At 47.4% G+C, this 23,536-nt stretch overlaps 1 protein-coding gene across 1 annotated transcript; it reads left to right on the plus strand.

Annotated features, from left to right (window-relative positions):
• The first annotated feature begins 38 nt into the window (after positions 1–38).
• LOC309534167 (BPI fold-containing family B member 2-like) lies at positions 39–22,990 on the plus strand. Its single transcript, XM_082226243.1, has 16 exons — positions 39–122; positions 1,985–2,121; positions 4,088–4,193; positions 4,320–4,424; positions 5,424–5,570; positions 7,223–7,280; positions 7,921–7,981; positions 11,030–11,121; positions 13,276–13,470; positions 14,481–14,522; positions 15,649–15,825; positions 18,199–18,266; positions 18,884–18,929; positions 20,844–20,907; positions 21,063–21,139; positions 22,613–22,990. The coding sequence occupies exons 2-16, from the start codon at positions 2,016–2,018 to the stop codon at positions 22,652–22,654; spliced, it is 1,386 nt and encodes a 461-aa protein (XP_082082369.1). The 5' UTR covers positions 39–122; positions 1,985–2,015; the 3' UTR covers positions 22,655–22,990.
• Positions 22,991–23,536: the final 546 nt, after the last annotated feature.

Consider the following 23,536-nt stretch of genomic DNA (forward strand, 5'->3'; position numbering starts at 1 on the left):
TTTTTTGTCCACACCTGGTAGTCAAATAAAAGCCAAGTCTCCTTTGCCCACAGAAGCAAGGGAGGCAGCAGAAGTGGTCCAGCCAGCATCTCTGGGACCTATCACCTCCCCAAAGCAGTAAGGTAAGATCTGAGTCTCTGGGTGGGCTGGTGAGCTAAAGTACCCCTGAACAACAGCCACCCAACCTCTCTTTAGAAACCTGCAAGGAAGGAGAGTTCGCCACCTGCAGCCAAAGATGTACCACCTTTTCCAGTGCACCTGAAAAGCCAAAAAATCACAGCATCCGAGAGCTAGAAGGGAATCTTGTGGCTCGTCGCAGGTTGTAACTGCAGCATCCATGACCGATTGCTCTCCAGCCTCTGCTCTTTATTATTATTATTGTTTGTTGTTGTTTAGTTGTTTAGTCATGTCCGACTCTTTGTGACCCCCTGGACCAGAGCACGCCAGGCCCTCCTGTCTTCCACTGCCTCCCGCAGTTTGGTCAATGCTGGTAGCTTCGAGAACACTGTCCCACCATCCCATCCTCTGTCGTCCCCTTCTCCTTGTGCCCTCCATCTTTCCCAACACAGGGTCTTTTCCAGGGAGTCTTCTCTTCTCCTGAGGTGGCTAAAGTATTGGAGTCTCAGCTTCAGGATCTGTCCTTCCAGGGAGCACTCAGGGCTGATTTCCTTCAGAATCAATAGGTTTGATCTTCTTTCAGTCCATGGGACTCTCAAGAGTCTCCTCCAGCACCAGAATTCAAAAGCATCAATTCTTTGGTGATCAGCCTTCTTTATGGTCCAGCTCTCACTTCTTCTTCTTCTTCTTCTTCTTCTTCTTCTTCTTCTTCTTCTTCTTCTTCTTCTTCTTCTTCTTCTTCTTCTTCTTCTTCTCTTCTTCTTCTTCTTCTTCTTCTTCTTCTTCTTCTTCTTCTTCTTCTTCTTCTTCTTCTTCTTCTTCTTCTTCTTTTATTATCATCATTATTCTTTCATGCAGTAAGAATTTCCAGGCTGCATAGGGTGGGAATTGGTATTTGGTAGAATCATAGAGGGTCCTCTAGCCCATCCCCTGCAATGCAGCAATCTCAGCTAAAGCATCCATGACAGGTGGGCATGCGCAGAATGTTACTAGTCCCTCTGTGGTCTAAACCTCTGAGCCTCTTGGGCTTGCCGATCGGAAGGTTGGTGGTTCGAATCCCCGTGACGGGGTGAGCTCCCGTTGCTCCGTCCCAGCTCCTGCCAGCCTAGCAGTTTGAAAGCACACCAGTGCAAGTACATAAATAGGTACCGCTCCGGCGGAAAGGTAAACAGGTTTCCGTGTGTTCTGGTTTCTGTCACGGTGTCCTGTTGAACCAGAAGTGGTTCAGTCATGCTGGCCACAGGACCCGGAAAGCTGTCTGGGGACAAACACTGACTCCCTCAGCCTGAAAGCGAGATGAGTGCTGCAACCCCAGAATTGCCTTTGACTGGACTTTACCGTGTAATAATAATAATAATAATTTATTATTTATACCCCGCCCATCTGCCTGGGTTTCCCCAGCCACTTTGCGCGGCTTCCAACAGAATATTAAACTACAATAACCTATTAAACATTAAAAGCTTTCCTAAACAGGGCTGCCTTCAGATGTCTTCTAAAAGTCTGGTAGTTTTTGTTCTCTTTGACAACTGGTGGGAGGGCATTCCACAGGGCGGGTGCCACCACCGAGAAGGCCCTCTGCCTGGTTCCCTGTAACTTGGCTTCTTGCAGTGAGGGAACCGCCAGAAGGCCCTCGGAGCTGGACCTCAGTGTCCGGGCAGAACGATGCGGGTGGAGACGCTCCTTCAGGTATACTGGACAGAGGGGCCCTTTCCCTTCTTACCTTGTGAGTGAGTAGGCATTTCAGATTGTAGCATGTTGAAGGCACTATTTGCTCCCGTGGACCTTCTGTTGCTGGTGTTCAGAAGCTGCAAGATCCTGTGGGTTTTGACCATTGTCCTTTCTCTCGTGCCTCTTCCTTTCCCCCTAGGTTGCCCAACGGCTGCACCACAACGCAGAAGATGTTGAAGCTTTGCGTCCTGAGTGTCCTCCTTTGCCTCCTTGTCCCCTCGCAAGGGTCCACCCCAGGGACTGTAGTGAGGGTCAACCAAGAAGCCCTTGAGTATGGTGAGTGCCCTCTCCACAGCACCTTTCATCTCTTGAAGACCTGGACTCAACATTAATGAATTTTTGCATTCATGCAAGAATTAGCACGAATGACACAGCCCAACCGACTCACGTTCCTGGATGCTTGTAGGTCTTTCGGTGTTCTGTGGTGCTATGCACTCTATTCAGAACCTATTCTGAATGGATTTTCCCCAAATTGATTTTTGAATTCTGAATTTATTGTTATTCACGTTTTATACTGTATTTTATGCTGTTTTTTGTTGTATCAATTAAGTGTTCTAAATTTGTTAGCTGCCCTGAGCCCATTTTTTGAACCGGGAAGGGCGGGGTATAAATAAAAAATTATTCTTATTCTTATTCTTCAGAGTAGACCTGTTGAAAGCAATGTGTGAAAGCCCGTGTAGTGTAGTGATTGGACTAGGACCTGGGAGCAGAGGCGCTGTCTTGCACCCAAGATTAGGAGCTGGGGCTGGCATGTGGGGCACATGCAATGTCATGCATGCAACATGCATCACACATGTGATATCATGCGCACAACGCACATCACATCACATTGGTTGGGGAGGCCAAGCCTAGAGCCCAGCGTGGCGCAGCTTCCTCTCTCATGCTCAGGAGGAGCCAGCGAATGATCTGCTCTCCACTCGGCCTCTTCCACCCCCTGCCAGCAGATATTGAGGGGGACAGAGACTTCTCCACACCCAAGGAGTTGGCGCAGCTGCCTGGGAGACACCAGGGTTCAAATCCCCACTTGGCCATGCCACTCCCTGGGGGGCCAGACACTGCCTCTCAGCCTAGCCAACCTCACAAAATTGTTGTGAGGATTAAATGGGGGGGGGGGCAGGAGAACCAGGTCTGCCATGTTTGAGCTCCCTGGAGGAAAAGGTGAGATATAAATGCAATAATCAACCTCCACCAGGGCCAGGGCCTTTTCAGTGGTGGCTCCGACCTGGTGGAATGCTCTGTCCCATGAGACCAGGGCCCTGCAGGATTTAACCTCCTTCTGTCAGGCCTGTAAGACAGAGCTATTCCACCTGGCCTTTAATTTGAATTCAGCCTGATCACCCCCCCTTCCTTCCCTCCCCCTCCCCTTTTTTGAGACCCCACAGCTAATTCTCTCCAGCCTCCTTTCTGGCCCAAGTAGGACCAATTCAGCCAGCTAGCCCTGGGGATTATCTAATTGATTTTTTATTCTTATTGTTATTCATGTTTTTATACTGTATTTTATGCTGCTTTATAATTAAGTGTTTTAAAGTGTTTTAAATTTGTTTTTAGCTGCCCTGAGCCCAGTTTTTGAACAGGGAAGGGCGGGGTATAAATAAAATTCTATTATTATTATTATTATGGATCTAAGTTGCGCATGCCCATTAATTAGGGCTGCCATATTTCAAAAAGTGAAAATCCAGACACAAAAGTTGTTGAGCTCTTTTTTTGGGAAATTCAGCCACTTCCAAATGCCATATACTGTACCTGGATTTCCCCAGACATTTTCAACCCATTTTGAAAAATTCTGGAAGGACACATATTTTGATGGACAAATCCCAGATATGGAATGGAAAACAAGCGAGGGCCCAGACAAAGAAGAATTGCCACTTAAGCTGGTGGAATATGGGCAGCTTGCAGACTTAACATATAGAATAAGACAACAAGAAGAACATAACATTTAGAGAAGATTGGGAAATGTTTGTTGAATATATGGGGGGAAATTGTGTACACTTGAAAACACAGGCAGCATTAAGATAAACTCAACAGTGTAAATAAGTTTTGATGGATGCAATAATGGAATACTGGATGGTATAGTTTTTGTAAAATATGCAGAGATTTAGGATATGTAAAATGAACAATGGAAAGAGAAGAATGGAAGTTATTGATATTGTAAGGATGTTTAAATGAGTATTTAAAATTGTAAAACAGAAAATCTAATAAGAATTATATAAAAAAAGTGCCCCTTCTCTTAATATCTCCACAGTCTGCCAGCAAGGGAAGCCATCCTTGCTGCGAGGTCTCATGGTCATTCAGATCCCGAATTTCATGAGCCCACGAACCATTATCGGATCACTTCTGAAGGTCGTGGGGTGAGTGATGTCTCTCGCAGGGGTTTCTGGAACCCAAGGAGGTGGTGGTCCAAAAAAGTTTAGGAACCACTGCATTCGAGTTTTGATGGTTATTTATTCCCCCCTCCCCTTCCCCTCCTTTTGCAGAATCCGAGTTTTGAACGCTCAGCTCCCTCATCTCTCCGTGAAGCTGATCCCAAGGACTGGCGTCCAGCTGTCCCTCAGTGCTCAGCTGCACATCCGAGGCAGCGTGTGAGTGCCCTGCTTCCGGTTCGGAGTTCTACGGGGTGGTTAACTTAGGATACTAGCAGTCGCTATCAGACCCAGGTGTCAGGGCAGGTGCCGCAGGATCATGAGCTAGGTAATCTGGAAGGCCTGGATCTCCAGGTGGGTGAGAGGGCCTTGAAATACGTTTTAAAAGGTATTAAGAAGACCTCATGCAGTTTGCAAGCTTCAGCCCATCAGAATGTGGCTGCAAATTGAAGCATACTCTATGGGAGATCTGCTCTCTTCCACTATTGACTATGGATACGGATATGGATGCGAATATTATATTATTTATACCCCACTCATCTGGCTGGGTTTCCCCAGCCACTCTGGGCGGCTCCTAACAGAATTTTAAAAACAGGATAAAAGATCAAACATTAAAAACTTCCCTGAACAGGGATGCTTTCAGATATCTTCTAAAAGTCAGATAGTTGTTTATTTCCTTGACATCTGGTGGGAGGGCGTTCCACAGGGTGGGCGCCACCACTGAGAAGTCCCTCTGCCTGGTTCCCTGTAACTTGGCTTCTTGTAGGGAGGGAACCGTCAGAAGGCCCTTGGAGCTGGACCTCAGTGTCCAGGCAGAATGATGGGGGTTCTCTGTCTCTCCTTCTCTCTCCTATTACTTTCTTGATCTTTCTTTCTTGATCTTTCTTTCTTTCTTTCTTTCTTTCTTTTTCAGAGTTTTAGGTGCAAGTGATGTAAAACAAGACTTTAGGTTGAGTAAACTTTGATAGTAAACTTTGGAGTATGAAAGCTCCATGTTTGCCAACTTGACATTTAATAAGAGGTTGAAAAATTCAATTGTGTAGGAGGTTTTGGAGGAGCACTTTCAATTTAGCTACAGAACTGTGGGCGGGTTAAGCCAGCTCCCATGAGAGCAGCAAGCCGTGCACTCCTTAGTCTTGGGGCGAACCGAGAGGCGCGAGCTCCCTGGGCTGACCTTGAGCACCCTCAACTGACCTTTCCCCTTGCCCCTTGGTGCAGCTTGATTGCTCCAGTGGAGCTGAGGGTGGGCTCCTCCATCCTGCTCGACGTCCGTGTCATGAGGAGCCCCCATGGATTCCCCATCCTGAGCGTCACGGCCTGCAAGTCCCTTCTGGGAGACGTGGACATCCTTCTGGGAGGTAGCAAGTGAGTAATGGATACCTGTGCGCAGGTTGGGCTTGACTTGTGCTTTCTTGCAAGTGGGATGAAGTTTCACCTTAGCTAGATTTCGTTCTCCTACCCTGAAAAATATAATAATAATAATATAATAATATCTTTATTGTCATTGCCCCCTCTCGGGGACAACGAAATTACTTGGCTGCTCCATCCACCCAGGTAGGGCACTCCACACAAAATCAAAACAACTATAAAAACACTAATTAAAACAATACAGTATAAAACAGCAAGGAAGATTAGATGACTTTCAAAGTCCAGGCTTCCCATTCAGGGCCGAGATTGCTCTGGGGAAGAAGCTGTTCTTAAGACGGCTCGTTCTTGTCTTCAGCGTCCTGTATCTCCGTCCCGACGGCAGGAGCTCAAAGAGACAGTGACCAGGATGCGATGGATCTTTTACTATGTCCAGTGCCTTCCTATGGCACCTTGTGGCATAAATCTGCTCTAAGGTGGAGAGTGGGCAGCCAACAATGCTCTCTGCTGCCTTAACAACTCTGCACAACCCCAACATGTCCCGGGTAGTACAGCTTCCGTACCACACACATAAGCCATAAGTGAGCACGCTCTCAATGGCACAGTGATAGAAGGCAAGCAGCAGTTTCTGCGGAAGATGGTTTTTCCTTAGAATTCTCAAAAAGTACAGTCTCTGCTGCGCCTTCTTCACAAGCCCCCTTGTGTTGACACTCCAGGACAGATCCTCTTGTAATTCAAAAAGAGAGTTTTGTTGAGCAGCCTGGGTCTATTACTAGATTCATCTCCTGCTAGCGAACTCTCATCACCTGAAGAACATCTGAAGAACATTTCTATGTAATCTGAAGAACGTTTTTATCTAATCCTCTCTGCTATGTCCCACTTGTCTTCCATCATGGAACTCAAGGTGGGAAGCAGATGGGTCCTAGGCAGTCTCCCTCCAGCCCACCCCACAATTTTTTGGGATACAGACTCTTCTCCCTGGGAGAGAAATCTCTGTCCATAGATTTGCAGAGGGGGTGAGGGTGGTGGAAAAAAAGACAAGAGGTTCCCTAGGAAACAGTGGGGTGGGGAAAATGTCACCCTCCTGCCAAGGATTCTATCTCCTTAAAGGTCATTTGTGGGGATGGTCTTTTGTCCCTCTCCACTGTGGATTGTATGGGACTGAGGTGGCGCTGTGGGTTAAACCACAGAGCCCAGGACTTGCCGATCAGAAGGTTGGTGGTTCAAATCCCCATTACGGGGTGAGCTCCCGTTGCTCGGTCCCTGCTCCTACCCAGCTGGCAGTTCGAAAGCACCTCAAAGTGCAAGTAGATCAATAGGTACCGCTCCGACGGGAAGGTAAACGGCGTTTCCGTGCGCTGCTCTGGTTCACCAGAAGTGGCTTAGTCATGCTGGCCACATGACCTGGAAGCTGTACGCCGGCTCCCTCGGCTAGTAAAGTGAGATGAGCGCCACAACCCCAGAGGCGGCCACGACTGGACCTAATGTTCAGGGGTCCCTTCACCTTTTTATTGTGGATTGTGGATGATCACCTCTTGGCTCTCTTCTAATGGAAAAAAAATATGCATATGAAAGTTGTATGCAAGAGGAAAATTGAAAGTGTTTGAACACTTGCTCTTTCTGATTCTTCGCCTCTGTGTCCTGCTCTCCAGTTTGCTGGGCTTCCTGAAACCCCTTCAGAACCACATCCGTGCTGTCTTGGTTGACAAGGTAAACTGCTTTGCTCATTCCTGTCCATTTTAGCACGCACGCACGCACGCGTGCACACACACACACACACACACACACGAGAAAGGTCTTTGCTCCGGACCTGATCATGAGGCAATGCGAGGCAGTCATCTCAAGCAACCAAGTATCTTGGGTTCTGCAGGGTTGCTGTCGACAAAGTGTGTTGGGATGTGAGAGGCAGGACGCCTTGGACTTGCCTCTTCTCTTCCCTCCCCTCCCTCTCCCTAAAGACAGTAAGACATGGATGGAAGGGTAAAGTAATCAAAGATGTAGAAGGGTTGGGGGGAAAGCGAGTCAGTGGCTCTATGTACTGGCTCCACTGTACTGTGGAGAGTGTATTAACTTACGGTCTGTGTGTGTGGTATGGGAGTTGAACAGTCAGGGAAAAAACAATGCTGTCCAGGGTTGTAAAGACTGTGGAGAGAATAATTGGGTGCCCTCTTCCCACCTTGGATCAAATCTATGCTGAGAGGAGATAGGAGAGCCACAAGGTAGGGAGGCCCACCTGATAGCTGCACAGCGATCTGTTGATGAAACTCTCGCGTGACGAGACAAAGAGCAAACCCCTTGCAGCTGACTCACTGACCCTCCTTCCCCATCCCTCACTTTCCCTTTCACACAGATGTGCCTGAGTCTCTCCAGCGTGGTCCTGGGACTGAATGCCAAGCTGGGCACTTTGGTTGGTAAGTTGCCGCACGAAGGGAGGAGCTTCTGGGTTCCCCTGCCCGCCCATCCCATAAAACTCATAGCAGAATCGAGGGCTATCTGTGCACCACACATTGTGGAAACGCAGAGTAAAAAATATTCTATTATTTTCGATAACATCATCATCATCATCAACAACAACAACAATAATAAATTAAGAAGTGCGCCACCTCCCAATGGTGAAACAGCCATGTAATGCATTTCAATGCATTTAAACTGACAAGTGTGACCTCAAGGGCCATTACAAAATGCACCAGAGAAAGGACTTCTTCATGGCCTAGGACCCTCGTACCTATGGGACCGCCTCTCCCGGTCTGCCCCACGGAGAGCCTCAAGGTCCATAAATAGCAACACCCTAGTGGTCCAGGGCCCTAAGGAAGTTAGATTGGCTTCAACCAGAGCCAGGGCCTTTTCAACACTGGCCCTGGCCTGGTGGAATGCTCTGCCTCATGAGACCAGGGCCCTGCGGGATCTGATTTCTTTCCGCAGGGCCTGTAAGACAGAGTTGTTCTGCCTGGCCTTTGGCTTGGAATCAACTTGATCCCCTCTTTCCTTTTTTCCTTTCTTCTTCTGTAATGGAACTCCTATCTGGGGACTTCCCTGGCTTTTTTCTGGCCCACGTAGGACCAGTCTGGATAGTTAGCCTTGGTGACGACTTGACGTTTTCATCCCCCAAAAAGCTTTTGAGTTTCTGCTGAAATGAGGCAGCATTTTAATGTTGTATTTTAATCTTGTTTTTTAAAGTTGTATTTCAATCAATTGTTTCATATATGGTGTTAGCCGCCCTGAGCCCGGTCTTGGCTGGGGAGGGCGGGGTATAAATAATAATAATAATTATTATTCTGAAGCAAATAGTTAAACTATGGAGCTCCCTTCCACAGTAAGGGCTACTAGCCTAGATGACTTTAAATGAGGACTAGGCAAATTCATGGAGGAGGGGAGGGCTATTGATGGCTACTAGGCAGGATGGCCTTACTCCACAGCTGGCGGTAGTGATGCTTCTGAATTCCAGGGGCTAGAAGCCACAGGAGGGGAGGATGCTCAAATCCTGTTCAGTTGCTGTGAGAACAGGATTCCGGACTAGATGGGCCAAAGCCTGATCCAGTGAGCTCTTTATATATCCTTAGAATTTCTCATGATGGCATCAGAAAATGCCAACGATGAGAGGAAAGGTGAAGAAAGGGGGAACAGCCTGAGTCTTTTACATAACTTGCTTGCAAAGGGATTGGGCAGAAAACCAACTCACCCGATAGGTGTGGGGACCTTGTTGATGCAAGGTAGAGCTCAGTTTACCTGTTGGAGGAGGAACGTCCTCTTTGCTCCGCTCCAGAGCCCAGTGTCGGTTTCTCCTGAGCCCCTCTGCCCTGTTTTGATCCCTCTTAATGGGAAAATTAAATATGCTTTAAGGGCCGTGTAAGGAGGAAGGTCAATATTGACCAGCACCTGCTCAGTCAACAGAAGATTACAAGAGCCACCTTCCTGCAACAAGGTCCTGGAGCTGAGCCAGCTGGGAAGATATTTCGGAGAATTGCAGTGGCCTGTGTGTTTATGTGTGTTCCTGGTGAATGTTAGGGAGCCTTGAAGGTTCCTTTTCTTTTGAATATCAGATATATTTTGCTGAGAAAACAGCTGCAAGGTTCATTCCCTGACTGGCTCTCTGTTGGCCTACTGGCTTTGACCAGGTCCATACTGGTTCTCTTGTGAGATCTTGGGGCTGTGCGGTTTTGTGTGGGTTCTCATAGGCAGTTTCAACAGCAAGCCGACAGATCTGGGTCAAGGGCAGAGCTTCCCCATGTTCAGGATACCCACACAGCCCCATTGGGTAGATCTCATGCATCCCTTATAGAAGGTTCAACTTCACTCCTCCCTTCTGAGGCTGCTGAGATAGCAAAGACCACTGCAAGGCAGAGTAGAACCTAATTTGTTATCAACACAAAAATATGACGCTTCAGTGTGCAGGGTCAGCCCACTGAGCCGTCTAGTGGCTGTATGATTATAGTTCGATAACAAATTATTTTGCATCCTTTCTTATTTACCCAATTAGAGAGTGCAAGCTTGTAGGCAGGGATTCTCCCCACCGTTAAAAAAAAGCTTTATTGAAAATTGTAAAAACATTTGCCAAACACAACGTGTTGTCTCCCAAGACGAATTCATGTACAGATGTTACGTCTTGTATGCAGCCATCCATACAGCATCAAAACAAACTTTTCTATTACAGATTAAGCTCACAGCCACAGGATAGGCTTCAGTCTAAAGCGTTTAGGTCATTTCTCCATAGCGGTGTATTTTTAAGTCTTACTCTTCTTACTCACAACATATTATACCCTGCTCTATATATAAAAAGGCCCTCAGATTGGCTTATAAAAACCAGTACTAAGTCCTCGGTCCCTGACGTCAAGCTCTAAAAAGGCACAACACACAAGGAAAGAGGAAGGTGCGAGAAGGAGGAAAAAGCAAATTCATGCAGAAGTTCTTAAAAGTTGCAGCTGATGCCCGTGGCAGTTCTTAGTGTCTTCACCGAATCATAGGACTTTGGAGTTGGGGGGACCCCAAGGGTCATCTAGTCTAGCCTGCTGCAATGCTGGATTCTTAAATTGCAATTTAACCTGTATTTTAAATTGGGTTCCCCCCCTTCTCCCTCTCTTTCCCCCCTATTATGTTTTAACTGTGATTTTATTTTATTGGTGTTAGCTGCCCTGAGCCTGGCTCTGGCCGGGGAGGGCAGGATATAAATAAATAAATAAATAAATAAATAAATAAATAAATAAATACATAATAATTATTATTATTCCCTTGAGAAAGAGCAGTCCTGCCCTTGAATCACCCTCCAGATCAGACCCAGGAGCACAGGTAGTGGACAGGGTGCAGACCAGAGGGCAGGGCACCTTGTACAGTACTTGAATTGGAAGGTACTTCATTACGACGATTGATTTATGAATGATGATGAAACTGCAGAGCTAAAACTGCACACAGAGTCCTCGGTGTAACCCAATGTCCTTTTTGTGCCATCATTTTGCCCCCTGCAGGCCTGAATTCCATCAACCCCATGTCAAGCCTCCAGTATGCCATGATGGAAGATCCTGAGATCACCGAAGATTACATCGATTTGGATTTAAACGTAGGTTCCCTACACCCCACCCCAAGCCTGCAGGGCTCCCACTTAGCCTGGGAACCAGACCTCGCATGAACACTGATGTGCCATATAGCTCAGGAGCAGGACAGCTGCCCTGCATGTAGAAGGTCCCAGGAAGATCTCCAGTTAGGAGCAAGGAAGTCTTCTGCTAATGGGCATTGTAGACCCGCCTTCCCCAAGCTGGTGCCCAACAGAACTTTTGGACCACAAGACATATCTGACATAGCCAGCTGGACTCATAGTCCTAAATGACCGCAGGGGATCAGGTCGTAGAAGATGGATGGAAACAATATTGACGGATCCTCGGTTTGTCTTGCAGGATAACTTGGAAAATGATGACCAAAAGTCCAGAGGTAGCATTATTATCAATTTACAACAGGGTAGAAGGTTCGCAGGCTATGAAGGACTTGGTCACAAATGTATTGACAGCTGCACAAATCATGATAGCCAGGAAGTGGAAGGAGCAAGCAGAATATAAAATGGAAGAATGGTACAAGGAGCTGTGGGATACAGCTATTAATGATAAATTAGTGTGGGCCATTAAGGTAAAGACGGGGAATATGCAGGAGAGATGATTTTGAGGAGATATGGAGAGTGTTTGGAGAATTTGTACTGTTAAAACGGAAAGGGGTCAAGCCATCGCAAGAGGTGTTGAAATTTTGGGAGGTTGGATAGTTACAATGGAATGGTCTTGGTGGTGGGGTACACAATTTTATTCTTATATATGTATGGTTATTGCTTTGTCAAAAGAAAAAGGAAGAAAATGAATAATTCCCTTGGCTAAGTTCTTGCACAGCTCTTACAACTCTGGCGCATGTTGCCACACAACTCTGGTCCTCTCATTGGCTTGATCTAGCAGAACTCTTATCATGTTCAGAGAATGGCAACCAAAATCACCCAGGGAATGGAGAAACTCTCCCATGGGGAAAGGTTGCAGCACTTGAGATTTTCCCCCCTTCAAGTTTAGTTTAGAGAAAAGGTGATTAAGAAGCAGGTTTGATGAGGCCCTAACTACTGAGGGTAAAATAAAGGTAGAGGGACCCCTGACCGTTAGGTCTAGTCATGGCCGACTCTGGGGTTGCGGCGCTCATCTCACTTTATTGGCTGAGGGAGCCGGCATACAGCTTCCGGGTCATGTGGCCAGCATACTAAGCTGCTTCTGGCGAACCAGAGCAGCGCACGGAAATGCCGTTTACCTTCCTGCTGGAGTGGTACCTATTTATCTACTTGCACTTTGAGGTGCTTTCGAACTGCTAGGTTGGCAGGAGCAGGGACCGAGCAACGGGAGCTCACCCCATCACGGGGATTCGAACCGTGACCTTCTGATCGGCAAGCCCTAGGCTCTGTGGTTTAACCCACAGCACCACCCGCGTCCCGTACTGAAGGCAATGGGGCCCTTTATATGTCCAGCTGTCCTTTGTCAACAACAAATTGTCACTGTTTTTTGTGTTGAATATATGCTATATGGTAATTTATGGACCTAATAGGTATCTAAAGCCATTTGCACATGTTGCCCCGCAACCAGTCCATGCAGAATGTAGACACCCTATATATAGAAATGAGCAAACTAATGATATTTTAGGGAGCAGGCGAGCAGGCGGGGCCCATGACTTACATCATAGGAGCCTACACAACACAAAACACTGTTGCTGTATGTAGGTTTTAGTTTATTAGTTTTTTAAGCTTATATTTTGGAAATGTTCGTTCATTTTCTTTCCTTTAAGTTGTTTTTTGTTGCCCCCAAGAGAGTGGGGCCCTAAGCTAGAGCATGTTTAGCTTATACGTAAATCTGGCACTGCTAAGAAGGCACATGATGGAAGCTCATTAAAAGCCCCCCCCCCTTCATAACACAAGAACACCCAACAAAGAGGAATGAGATTCAAGACAAATAAATGGAAGTCCTTCCATTGTGTAATTGTGGAACTCATTGCCTCAGGAGGTCATGATGAACCCAGATGGCTTCAAAAGAGGATCGGGCAAATCCACGGAGGAGAATAAGGCTACTAGGACTATTAGCCAGGATGGCGATGCCGTACACCCACAACTGGAGTCAGGAAATGTCTCTGCGTACCAGTCGTTGGAAAACGCAGGAAGGGAGATGGCACTTAATTCTCTCTGTCTCTTTCCAAATCTCCGCAGGCTGTCATTGCGCTGATGGGGAAGCCAGTCGACTTCGAACCTGCCGGCCCTCTGCCCCCTTTCTCTCTGCCACCCCCAGAGACGGTTTCCGACGACTCCATGGTGAACATGGGCCTCTCGGAGCATCTCTTTGCCAGCCTTTTCGCCAGCCTGGAGCAATCGGGAGCCCTGAACCTCCAAATCGGAGGCCAGTCGGTCAGTAGAGGGAGTGTTATTTGTGCGTAGTGAATGCCACCCTAAGCCGAGGCGAGCCCAAACCTGTTTATTTCTTTCCCAACATTTATACCCTCCTTGATTGCAATACACACGCACTCACACTCAAAGTGGTTTATGGAAAATATAAAACAATGGAATCGCCAATGAGAAGAAGTCACAGCAATAATTTAATTATTTAAATATCCTTTATTCATTAAAAAAAAAATTTGCCTACTGCTGTGTGATTTAAAAAAATCTATCAAAGCAGGTTTTTGTTGTTGATGATGATGTTTATTTAAATCCCTCCTTTTCCCCTGTCAAGGACTCAAAGTGGCTTACAGATAAAATAGAAACTGCTAAACACAGGAAAACAATATTTAAGAAGGAATTAAACATCACACACACACACACACACACACACACACACGTTTAAACTTCCATGTATGTTTGTGTGTGTGTGTGTGTGTGTGTGTGTGTATGTATCTACACACTATTCTAAAAGAAAAAAAAGTGTTTGGAGATAATGCAGAAATGAATCATAGAATAGAATCATAGAATCATAGAGTTGGAAGAGACCACAAGGGCCATCGAGTCCAACCCCCTGCCAAGCAGGAAACACCATCAGAGCACTCCTGACATATGGTTGTCAAGCCTCTGCTTAAAGACCTCCAAAGTAGGAGACTCCACCACACTCCTTGGCAGCAAATCCCACTGTCGAACAGCTCTTACTGTCAGGAAGTTCTTCCTAATGTTTAGGTGGAATCTTCTTTCTTGTAGTTTGGATCCATTGCTCCGTGTCCGCTTCTCTGGAGCAGCAGAAAACAACCTTTCTCCCTCCTCTATGTGACATCCTTTTATATATTTGAACATGGCTATCATATCACCCCAATGGGACAGACTTCTGGAAACAGACAAACCTGGAATGCCCTGGACTCTCAGGGCAGGGGGACAGAGGAGAAACCCAAGCTATTCCTAAGACCTGAGACTGAGAATTCTTTGCTTCTTTTCAGAGCCACCTCACCACCTCCATGCTGGAGCAGGCCATCCCCTCGGTAAGTGATGCCCAGGAACCGATGCAGGCCTGGCAAACCCTTTATTTGATCTGAGAGGTATTTTAGCTGGGTGGAAGGATGTCAGGGGCCGCATTCCAGTAGTGGGTGGGGCCAAACCCACTCGCAATAACACCCCTCTTTCTCTCTCTCTCCACCACACACCTTTTCTGTGGAGAGACTGAATTGCTGTGGTTTTTTTGCGCTTTAGCCTTAAAGAGCAGTTGTTTTTTTTGCAGAAAAAGCTCTGCAAAAGAAAAAGGGGAAAAAAGGGAGGGGAAAAGAGTGCTCAGATGTGGAGTTTTAAAGTTTTTAAGAGCAGGCCAAATGGTAAGTTGGAATAAGTCCTTAAGGGAGTCTGAGGGAGAAGGTAGAGGCAGTGGTGTAGCAGGGGTTGCCAGTGCCCAGGGACCATAGCTGTCAACTTTTCCCTTTTCTTGCGAAGGATCCTATTCGGAATAAGGGAATTTCTCTTTAAAAAAGGGAAACGTTGACAGCTATGCCAGGGACGGGGTACGCATGTGCCTGCAACTGCCTAAAGGCATCCACGTCACCCAGGAGATTGCAGCTGCAGAGATAAGAAAAGAAGAAGAAGAGTTTGGATTTGATATCCCGCTTTATCACTACCTGAAGGTGTCTCAAAGCAGCTAACATTCGCCTCTCCCTTCCTCCCCCACAACAAACACTCTGTGAGGTGAGTGGGGCTGAGAGACTTCAGAGAAGTGTGACTGGCCCAAGGTCACCCAGCAGCTGCATGTGGAGGAGCGGAGACACGAACCCGGTTCCCCAGATTACGAGTCTACCGCTCTTAACCACTACACCACACTGGCTCTCAGTGGAAGAGTTGTTCCATTGTCCGGAGAGGTCACTTTCTGGTTCGCATGGAGAAGCCATTTTCAACGGAGCCCAGCGACGGAAGCGTGCAGCTGTATTGAGGCAGTGTTGACATTTTGCGCCTCTAACAATTTTGCACCCTGAGTAACCGCCCCTTGTGGTTCCCCCCACTACGTCATTGGGTAGAGTGTCTCTGCCAGGGCTAAAGGGGCCGAATTCAGCATAAGGCAGCTTTGGGTGTGCGATGGGCCACAACAATGCAAATAACAACCCCCTCCTTCCACTCCCACTATAGATCTCAAAGCGTTACCCCCAGGCTGTTGCCTTGATGCTCAATGTGGTGGTCAGCAAGCTCCCCATCATTAGCTTCCATGAGGGCGCAGCGATCCTGCGCCTCAGTCCCGCCATCCAGGTGGGCGTGGCTGAATCCGGATCTTTCCAACAGTCGCAGGCACTCTTCACCTTGGGCGTGGTGAGTAAAAACACCTAGTGTTTGTTTCCTTGTTCTCCTGCCTTGGCGACTTGCAGCTCTCAGGGAGATGACGGCCTGCTCAGCAAGAAGGTTGGATGTCAAAGCTCTTGCTGGACACCAGCCGTTGTGCTGGGCTCCATCTGAATGCAGCCGGGACGAATCTCACAGTGCAAATGCACATCTTTGTGTGAACCGCCATCTACAATGGTTGCACATGCATATGGATCTCCTAAAGGAGCATCTCACCTCATATATCCCTGCGCTGCAGCTATGCTCCTCAGATGAGGGCACTGCTGAGACCACCATGTGACCTAGGGATGTGCTTAGTATGTACTAGAACCTGGGCTTTTAGTGTTGCAGCTCCAGCCCTCTGGAACGAGTTGCCAGCTCAAATAAGACAAATGTGTAGCACATTGATATTTTATGCCTTGTCCTCTTGAAAATCAAGCAAGCGATGCATTGAAGAAGAAGTCTCCTCTTGAAATCTGACCTGGTCATTTTAGGGAAAATTAATTGTACTATTGTAGAAACAGGGCTATTTCTTTTAGTTTACCAAGTCTGCAATTTTTATTTGCAGTCTGCTATCTGTATTTTACCTTACTACCTGACTCTTTGGCAGCTTTCAGTTGTCAAGTGGTTTATAAATATTTGCACTTGTCCATCGACACTCTGGAGACTGAGTGTGCCTGCCCACGTAGGATTTTAAAATATAGGATTTCTGCTCTCAGTGGGCAATGGGTTGGGCGAGCTGTGGGTGGGTCAGGGAGCTGAAGCAAGCTGCACAGGTGGGGTGTGTGTGTGCAGCAGGTTGGGTGAGGTGTAAAAGGAAGAGGGTTGGCAGTGGGTGGGGTGGGTTCGGCAGGGTGTGGGGTGTGTGTGACAAGCAACACAATCACAGCTGGCAGCTCCTATTATTGCAACAGTTGTGCCTTGGTTGTGGAACGCCTTGGTACTCGTACGTTTTGGCTCCCGAACTTTCGAAACCTGGAAGCGAGTGTTCAGCTTTTTGAACTTTTTTTGGAAGCCCAACGTCCGATGCGGCTTCCGCTATTGTTTCCGGTGCGCCTGCGCAATCGGAAGCCAATCAGAAGCCGCGCCTTGATTTTGGAATTCGAACGGACTTCATGAACGCATTCTGTTCAAAAACCAAGTGTCAGGGGTTCAGGAGCAGAGGCAAGGGCAAGGGAGGAAACAGAGAGCGAGGGGGAGGAGGCAGAAGAAAGGATGAGTGATGACGACGACCCGAGATCTCCGAGTCTTTCCAGTGAATCAGAAGATTCACAGAAAGGAGCACCAGTGGCCAGGGCAAGGGGGGAGCCTAGGGGGACACCCCAGGAAGAAAGAGCCAGAGGGGACTCAGAGGGGAGCAGTTGGAAATCGGGACCAGCGTCACCGCCAGAGAGCAGGGGAGAGGAAGGGAGTCAGGTATCAAGCGCTGGCAGCTCACAACAGGGGGGAGGGCACGAGTCAGGAGTGGCCACACCTCCATCGGGGAGCGAAGAAACGGTCAGACGGAAAGTGGAAGGTTGGGCACGCGCGCCAAGTTCAAATGCACAGGAAGGTGGCGCAGTAAGCAGCCCGGAAAGGGAGCCAGGTCCTAAAGCCCGGCGCAAGGAGACAGAAGGGTCCGGGGGGTCAGCGTCAGAAGAGTCCCGGAAGGAAGAGACCCCGGGGGGCAGAGGGACCCAGAGAAGAACAGTCAGGCGGAAAAGGTGGAGTAAGGCTAGGATATTAAGTTGGTGTACAGGAGGCGGGGACCCAGACAGAGCTTCGCCGATCTAACCATAAGACGTAGAGTTGCACGCAGCAGCTTGAGAATGGGAACTGTAACTCAATAAAGACTTTTACTAAATGATCGCTGGCTAGCGTGATCCTCTGTGAGCTAGGATCGGGGAGCAACTCTGACACCAAGGTACGACTGTACAGTCATACCTCGGGTTGAAGTTGCTTCAGGTTGAGCACTTTCGGGTTGCGCTCCGTGGCGACCTGGAAGTAACGGAACGCGTTACTTCCGGGTTTCGCCACTCGTGCATGCACAGACGGTCAAAATGATGTCATGCGCATGTGCGGAAGCAGCAAATCGCGACCCACGCATGCACAGACGCGCAGTCGCCAGTTGCGTTCGCTTCAGGATGCGAACGGGGCTCCAGAACGGATCCCGTTTGCATCCTGAGGTACCACTGTATATTACTATTACCATTACTATTACTATTGCTATTACTATTAAAATTTGAATACCACCCTTCATTTGAAGATCATAGCATGGTTCACAACATAAAAGTATTATAAACAAACAAGGAAACAAACAAGCAAACGAAGGATAGAGCCTTTGTAGCTTTCTCTCACGAAAACGATCCCTTCTTCTGTTTGCAGGACCTGACCTTAGCTGTCAAGCTGGATGTCACCATTACAAGTCTCCATCTGACAGTTGCCGTCCATGGGTGAGTTCAGCCAGACATTTTACTTTCCTTTTTTATTATTATATAATAATATTTATTCCTTTTCCAACAATTTAAACACTTACAAAAAAACCCATAGAAAAAACAGTACATTAAAATACAAAAACACTACATAGAAATTAACAAAACAAAATGAAAACAACTTAAAAACACATCAAAAAAGAAAAAACTTCCAATATCTTATCTTTCTTTCACATATTTCCACGGCCTCCTCACACCCCCCTTTTTGTATTCCACTTCTATTAATTATTTCAGCAGTTCCTTTCCATCTTCCCCTGTTTTCTATCCTATAATTATCTTAACACATTTTAACCTTATTTTCCTTTAATACTCTATTAATCTATTTATACTTAATTCCTTATAACATTTCTACTGAAGCCATATAACTTCATTCCAACAGACATTTTGCTTTCCTTACCATTTTACTTCCTGCCTCACCCCCCACCCCGCCTGATGAGGGTCAACTGTTTTCTGCTTTCCTTGTGGCGAAGGATGAAAGGGACACTCCAGTCCCCGTCCTTTCCTGATGGTCCTGAGTGTCCAGTTCAGTGGTGCAGATGATGCCATCATGGCTCATGTCGTTCTGCTTTGTCTTGCAGAGATGTTGGTCTGGAGGTGGAGTCTTCTAGCGTGGAGATAACAGAGGTACGCCACCCGCCGTTTGCCTTCCTTGCTGCGCTCCATGGACGTAGCCAGGATTTTTGCTTGGGGGGGATTTAGCTGGGGTGGTGGTGGTTTGCTGTGTATTTTACACCCATGTTGTGCTCCCAAGTGGGTCCAATAGATGTTCTGAGCCTGTTTAGGCCATGTCTTCTGCAGCATCCCAAGACTCTAGGGGGCTCTGGGTGCCTGAGCACCCACAAAAAAATTGTTGTGGGTGCTCAGCTCCCACACCGCAGGGTCCCTGACGCAACCTCTGAGATTCTACAGCAGGGGTCAGCAAAATTTTCTCTGGCCGGCTTTCAACAAAATATTAAAATACAAAATAAAAAAATTCCTTCCAGTAGCACCTTAAAGACCAACTAAGTTAGTTCTTGGTATGAGCTTTCATGTGCATGCACACTTCTTCAGATACACTGAAGCTCATACCAAGAACTAACTTAGTTGGTCTTTAAGGTGCTACTGGAAGGAATTTTTTTATTTTGACTATGGCAGACCAACACGGCTACCTATCTACTACTAAAATATTAAAATACAGTAATGCACCAAACATTAAAAGCTTCCCTAAACAGGGCTGCCTTCAGATGTATCCTAAAAGTCTGGTAGTTGTTCTTCTCTTTGACATCTGGTGGGATTCCAGATGTGTAAAAGTTGTGTAAAAGCCCCAGGTCTGACCCTTAGAGTCATCTCTAACTTTTGGCCTCTCCTACTGTATGTTGATCCTCTGTTGTTTCACCAGTAATGAATTGTAGCCTCTCTCTGTAGAGACTTGTTTCATTCTTACTCTATGCGCACGCGTATCCAGGGGTCAGGCGGGCCAAACCTCCCTTGCTTATGGGGGAAGGACCACAGGGCAGTGGGTGGCACACCCGTTTTGCTTGCAAGAAGCCACAGGTTCACTTCCTGGCAGAATAATAATAATAATAATAATAATAATAATAATAATAATAATAATAATTTATTATTTATACCCCGCCCATCTGGCTGGGTTTCCCCAGCCACTCTGGGTGGCTCCCAACAGAATATTAAAAATGCAATACAGCATTAAACATTAAAAGCTTCCCTAAACAGGGCTGCCTTCAGATGTCTTTTAAAAGTAAGATAGTTGTTTATTTACTTGACATCTGCTGGGAGGGTGTTCCACAGGGCGGGCGCCACCACTGAGAAGGCCCTCTGTCTGGTTCTCTGCAACCTCGCTTCTTGCAGGGAGGGAACCACCAGAAGGCCCTCGGAGCTGGACCTCAGTCTCCGGATCTCCGGCCTGGACGACAGCATCTGCTGCTAGGGCTGTGAAGGAGCCATGAGTCTACAACCCTGGGGAGTCGCTGCAAGACATGGAAGAATCTGTCCATTTTGGCTGCTACGGTTTCTCTTTCTTCTATTCTTAAATTCAGTTCTCCACATTTTGCAGCAATTTGTGATGTTTCATAAAGTGAAACTTCTCTAGCGTCTTAGTGCAAATGTTGCCTAATAAACACATTTGTATATGCAGTTTTGACCAAACAGGCATTTTTTGCAAGCAATTTCCCCACATGCAATGTATTTTTTTGCCTCTTATATCTTCATTTTCATGCACTCTTCCCCTTCAGCACATGCATTCTTGTAAACGTTGGTTGCTTTGAGAACTGCACTGCGAAATTCAGGCGAGTGCGGATTTCAAAGCTTAGTCCCGTGTATCGTTCTGCCTATTGTTTCTGAACGTGTGAATTGGATAGAATAGACTTTCGGTGCTTTGTCAATCAAATTTCTTCCCCATCCCTAGTTGCTGTCAGTCAGAGCAGATGAAATTGTGCTAGGAAGACCGGTGGTCTGACTCTGCGTAAGGGAGCTTGCTTTGCTCCTCTGTGATCACTCATGTCAAGATCTGGGACCAACCCATTGCCTTTTCTCCCCTGGCAGATCTCCTATTTGAGACGTGTGGTCCTCTCTGAATTTCAGGATGCTTTCCTGGCTAACGTGAACGGTAATGCAGGCAAATCGCTTCAACAGCAGCTCCCCTGAGGTCCTAGGAGCTCAGCAACTAGAGGGAGGGGGGCTGTATGAAGAACATGGGCCCATGCCCCACAGTTGTCCCATCAAGTTGGGGGTGTTGACCGTGTTGTCGTTTTCGCTTTGCAGCTGCTCTGAGAGTGGGGATCTCTCTTCCCAAGCTCAACAATGTCCAGTACATCGAGCCCGAGATCGAGATTCATGAGGTGAGACTCCTTGGGCTGTGCTGCCTCCGTCCTTTCCTTCAGCCCCACTTATTTAGCTAAGACTGACCTGCCTGGGGGTTTCCCCACAACGGGCATCTGGTTGGCCACTGTGAGAACAGGAAGCGGGACTAGATTCTGGGCCCATTGGCCTGGTGCAGCTGATGTTCTTCTGAGTGGTCCATGATGAACACAAGAGCTGAAGATGCTCAAGGTCTTGTCCTTAAACTCTGAGCATAACTGAGGTCAGATTGACCCACCTTTGGAAAACATGGGAGCCTGTCCATAGCAGTAGCAATAATAACAATTTATTATTTATACCCCGCCCATCTGGCTGAGTTTCCCCAGCCTCTCTGGGCAGCTCCCAATCGAGTGTTAAATACAATACAGCATTAAATATCAAAAACTTCCCTAAACAGGGCTGCCTTCAGATGTCTTTTAAAAATAAGATAGCTGCTTGTTTCCTTCACATCTGTAAGGGAGGGCGTTCCACAGGGCAGGCGCCACTACCAAGAAGGCCCTCTGTCTGGTTTCCTGTTACATTACTTCTTGCAATGAGGGAACCGCCAGGAGGCCCTCAGAGCTGGACCTCAGTGTCCAGGCAGAACGATGGGGGTGGAGACGCTCCTTCAGGTATACTGGGCCAAGGCCGTTTAGGGCTTTAAAGGTCAGCACCAACACTTTGAATTGTGTTTGGAAATGTACTGGGAGCCAACACAGATCTCTCAGGATCTGTGTTTGTGGTTTTGGCGGCCGCTCCCAGTCACCAGTCTAGCTGCCACATTCTGGATTACGTAATTGCAGTTTCCAGGTCACCTTCAAAGGTAGCCCCACGCAGAGCGCATTGCAGTAGTCCAAGCAGGAGATAACCAGAGCACGCACCAGTCTGGCGAGACAGTTTGTGGGCAGGGAGGGTCTCATCCTGCGTACCAGATGGAGCTGATAAAAAGCAGCCCTGGACACAGAATTGACCTGCGCCTCCATGGACAGCTGTGAGTCCAGAATGACTCCCAGGCTGCGCACCTGGTCCTTCAGGGGCACAGATACCCCATTCAGGACCAGGGAGTCCTCCACACCTGCCCGCTTCCTGTCCCCCCCTCCTGTCTGGGCAGAACGATGGGGGAGGAGACGCTCCTTCAGGTATACAGGACCGAGGCCATTTAGGGCTTTAAAGGTCAGCACCAACACTTTGAATTGTGTTCGGAAACATACTGGGAGCCAAATGTTGTTGGACCACATATGACTCCCATCACTGCTGCCCCTTGGCCATGCTGGTTGGGCCGATGGGATTTGGAGTGCAACGCCATCTGAAGGGGCACTGCGTTGGCTCCTGAGTGCATCTTGCACCCGGTCTCCTGAGCCCCAGAAATAAACTGCGTCTGTGTAGGATAATTTGAACACCTTTCCATATTATTCCTCTACCCAAGATCCCTCTAGCAGCATGTATTGACTCTCCCCTTGCCTTTTAACTTACAGGGTTATGCTCAGGTCAACTGTGACCTTGACTACCAGCCCTGAGCTGAAAAGAAGAGCACAGAGGCAGCCAAGTCCTTCTCTGCAAGGCACATTTATCTCTGCTCTTTGCACCTGCAAATCCTTTCGCTTTTGAATGAAGGAGAGTCTACCTTTCTTTGCTGCATGACACAGAGGAAACACACCTGCTGGTTTGGCGGCAGGCGATGAACAGGGATGTGATCTGGAACTCAGAAATAAGGCCTGCCTATTTAAAGGAAACTTACTTCCCAGTAACACGCGGGTTCATGCATTCATTAGGTGTTCTGCTTTCTCATTTCTTTTCCTGTAAATGTTGTTGAGTGAAATAAATACTATGGGCAGCAATAGAGCCAAAGCAAAGTGTGTTGATTTCAATGGATTCTTAACTTTTCCTGAGGAAATCAATGGGATTTGCAAGTGCTGAAATTCAACTGGATCATGTCCATCATTTTGCCTCATTAAAATACTCTTTCTGATCTCAATTGGTTGGGGTGTTGCAGCCGTTTTCAGAATGAAATAGGCAACCATCATGCTCTGTAGGGTTTTAGCCAATGAAGTTTTCCAGTTACAGCACAAGGGCTTTCGCCTGCACAGTGGGACTTCCTCTTCCCATACACCTCATATCTATTTTAGGGGTTCCCCCAGTCCCTAGTTTTCCTGGTGGGAGATGTATAAGGCCAGAGTTAAAATACGAGAGGACCACGTCCGGCTCCTTTGCAGAGGGTGCTCAAGAGGAACCCTTGAGCGGATCTTAGAATCATAGAATCATAGAATTGGAAGAGACCCCAAGTGCCATCGAGTCCAACCCCCTGCCAAGCAGGAAACACCATCAGAGCACTCCTGACATATGGTTGTCAAGCCTCTGCTTAAAGACCTCCAAAGTAGGAGACTCCACCACACTCCTTG

Source organism: Podarcis vaucheri (genome assembly GCF_965113315.1).
Source record: "Podarcis vaucheri genome assembly, chromosome: 6".
In the NCBI taxonomy this organism is placed as follows: domain Eukaryota; kingdom Metazoa; phylum Chordata; class Lepidosauria; order Squamata; family Lacertidae; genus Podarcis; species Podarcis vaucheri.

Bases quoted from the DNA above. Each gene is read 5' to 3' on its own strand.
- LOC309534167 (XM_082226243.1), top strand. From the start codon at position 2,016: ATGTTGAAGCTTTGCGTCCTGAGTGTCCTCCTTTGCCTCCTTGTCCCC. The intron at 7,281-7,920 runs GTAAACTGCTTT...CCTTTCACACAG, and splicing joins GTGCTGTCTTGGTTGACAAG to ATGTGCCTGAGTCTCTCCAG. The intron at 15,826-18,198 runs GTGAGTAAAAAC...TTCTGTTTGCAG, and splicing joins CACTCTTCACCTTGGGCGTG to GACCTGACCTTAGCTGTCAA.